The 1978-nt window shown below is 36.9% G+C and overlaps 1 protein-coding gene across 1 annotated transcript in view; it reads right to left on the reverse strand.

Moving 5' to 3' along the window:
• Positions 1-579: 579 nt before the first annotated feature.
• LOC106877113 (succinyl-CoA:3-ketoacid coenzyme A transferase 1, mitochondrial-like) overlaps positions 580-1978 on the reverse strand; it is a 28328-nt gene continuing 26929 nt past the window's right edge. Inside the window, exon 14 of the mRNA XM_014925906.2 lies at positions 580-874. Coding sequence (XP_014781392.1) covers positions 833-874 — 42 coding nt within the window. The 3' untranslated portion in view covers positions 580-832. The remainder of the gene's footprint in view (positions 875-1978) is intronic.

The following is a 1978-nucleotide window of genomic DNA, read 5'->3' on the forward strand; positions in this document are numbered from 1 at the left end:
AGAAAATTAATAAATTTTGCCCACATCTCAAACCTCATCTGAAACCCCCTATATAAGTGGTTCCCAACCTGGGGTTCACAATGGTAGTACTGGGATTCCATGAACTAAATTCAAAATTTCACACACACACACACACACACTCACATAAGGATAAGCATATTAAAAGGGGCTCCATGGGTAAACTCATTAAAATGAAAGGGTTAGGGACCACTGTGAAAAGGTTGGGAATCACTGATATACAGAGTGGCCCAAGGTTTACAGTTATTCAACTATCTCTGTCGCTTTCATATATTAACAGTTTAGAGCTTAATTATATAAAAAAAATATGAAACCATTATTCTATGCTAATTTAGTTAATTGTAGGATAGAAATTTAAATGTAATAAAATGATTTAAAAGAAATTTAAAGTGCCTACGTGGTAACTGTAAACCTACTTTGGGGCCACCGTCTATATAATCAAACATATACGCATACATAATCATACGCTGCTGATTGTATATACTCCGCCAAAATAATGATGATAACAATGATGATGATGATGATGACGAAGATAATAAGAACAAAGGCAAGAGCAGGGGATGATATGGAAAGTGTTTATTTTTTTATTTATATATATATCTATATTTCACACATACAGAAAATAAAACTACGTACAAATACCACAGTCAGCTTCAATATCATTGTTGTTTTTACTGTTGCGATCATCATCATCATCATCATCACTGTCAAGAGCAAACATCTCCTCCTTTCTTCTTCCTACTTTTAATTCCACCTTTGTCAACTCACAGTGGGCTCACTTCATCTCCTCCTCCTCCTCCCCCACAGCTACCTATCATAATTGCACCTGCTGCATTGGTTTCAAGTCAGCTGACACCTGCAATGAAAAAATAAATTATTCAATAAGTAGAGCCAAGTGAAATCCTAGTCATGACCAATGAGTGGTGTCACGTAATTGGCACCTGTGCCAGTGGAATGTAAGAAGCATCTTTTTTGAATGTTGGGCCTCATGGAGGCAAGGTAGACGATGACGGTGGCACATAAAAAACATCTTTTGAGCATTGGGCCTCATGAAGGCAAGGTAGACAATACCAGTGGCAAGTAAAAAGCACCTTTTGAGCGTTGGGCCTCATGGAAGTAAGGTCAATGATGCCGGTGGCACATAAAAAGCACCTTTCAAGTGTTGGGCCTCCTGGAGGCAATGAAAAATGACCGAGACTTTTGGCATTATGCCATGCTTGAGAAGGAAAACCCATCAAACCTACTCAGGCTACACACATTTCATAGAGAGTAGAACCTCCGAAGTGGAAAGCATCCGAGCGAGGTGTATACTGCAGGCTACTTTTCAGGCCACTGGTATTGTGATTTAATGAAGTTTACATTGTCATTAGGAGGCCCATGTTACTGACTGAATCCTCCATGTGTTAACATGGAGGATTCAGTCAGAATGCATAGAGAGCACACTTTGACTGGAGAATATAATTGTGAGGAACTATTGTTCCTGAAGGTTGTTTATTAATATTTTCTATGGATTGCTTGAAGCTCGCTTTCTTACTACACCACAATCCTTGGGTCTTACATTTATATACATATCGTTGCTATTATGTAAAAGTGTCGTAAGTCCAAAACGTTGCTTTTTCAGAAAATGAAAAAATAGTTTTACCATTTCATTTCTTTTTACATTAGCAACAGTTTCAGGGTAACAATAATACTTTGTTGGGTGCATAAAATTGTAACTCCATTCATGTATGAGATTTTTCAGTCACAAATATTTTTGCAAAACTGTTGTATGTGGGACTTGCTACACTTTTGAAAAATGCTAAACTGTTGTACCACACTTTGACAATTTTCATATCTTGGCATCTGAAGCAGCTGGAGATACAATAGTTTGACCAAAAGAACTGGCTATTGCAAGCAAAAATAAATATTGAAAAGAAAAGAAAAAAATGGCAGTTTAAAACAATAGCAATGATATATATAT

The sequence above is a fragment of the Octopus bimaculoides genome, chromosome 24 (genome assembly GCF_001194135.2).
Source record: "Octopus bimaculoides isolate UCB-OBI-ISO-001 chromosome 24, ASM119413v2, whole genome shotgun sequence".
Classification (NCBI taxonomy): Eukaryota; Metazoa; Mollusca; class Cephalopoda; order Octopoda; family Octopodidae; genus Octopus; species Octopus bimaculoides.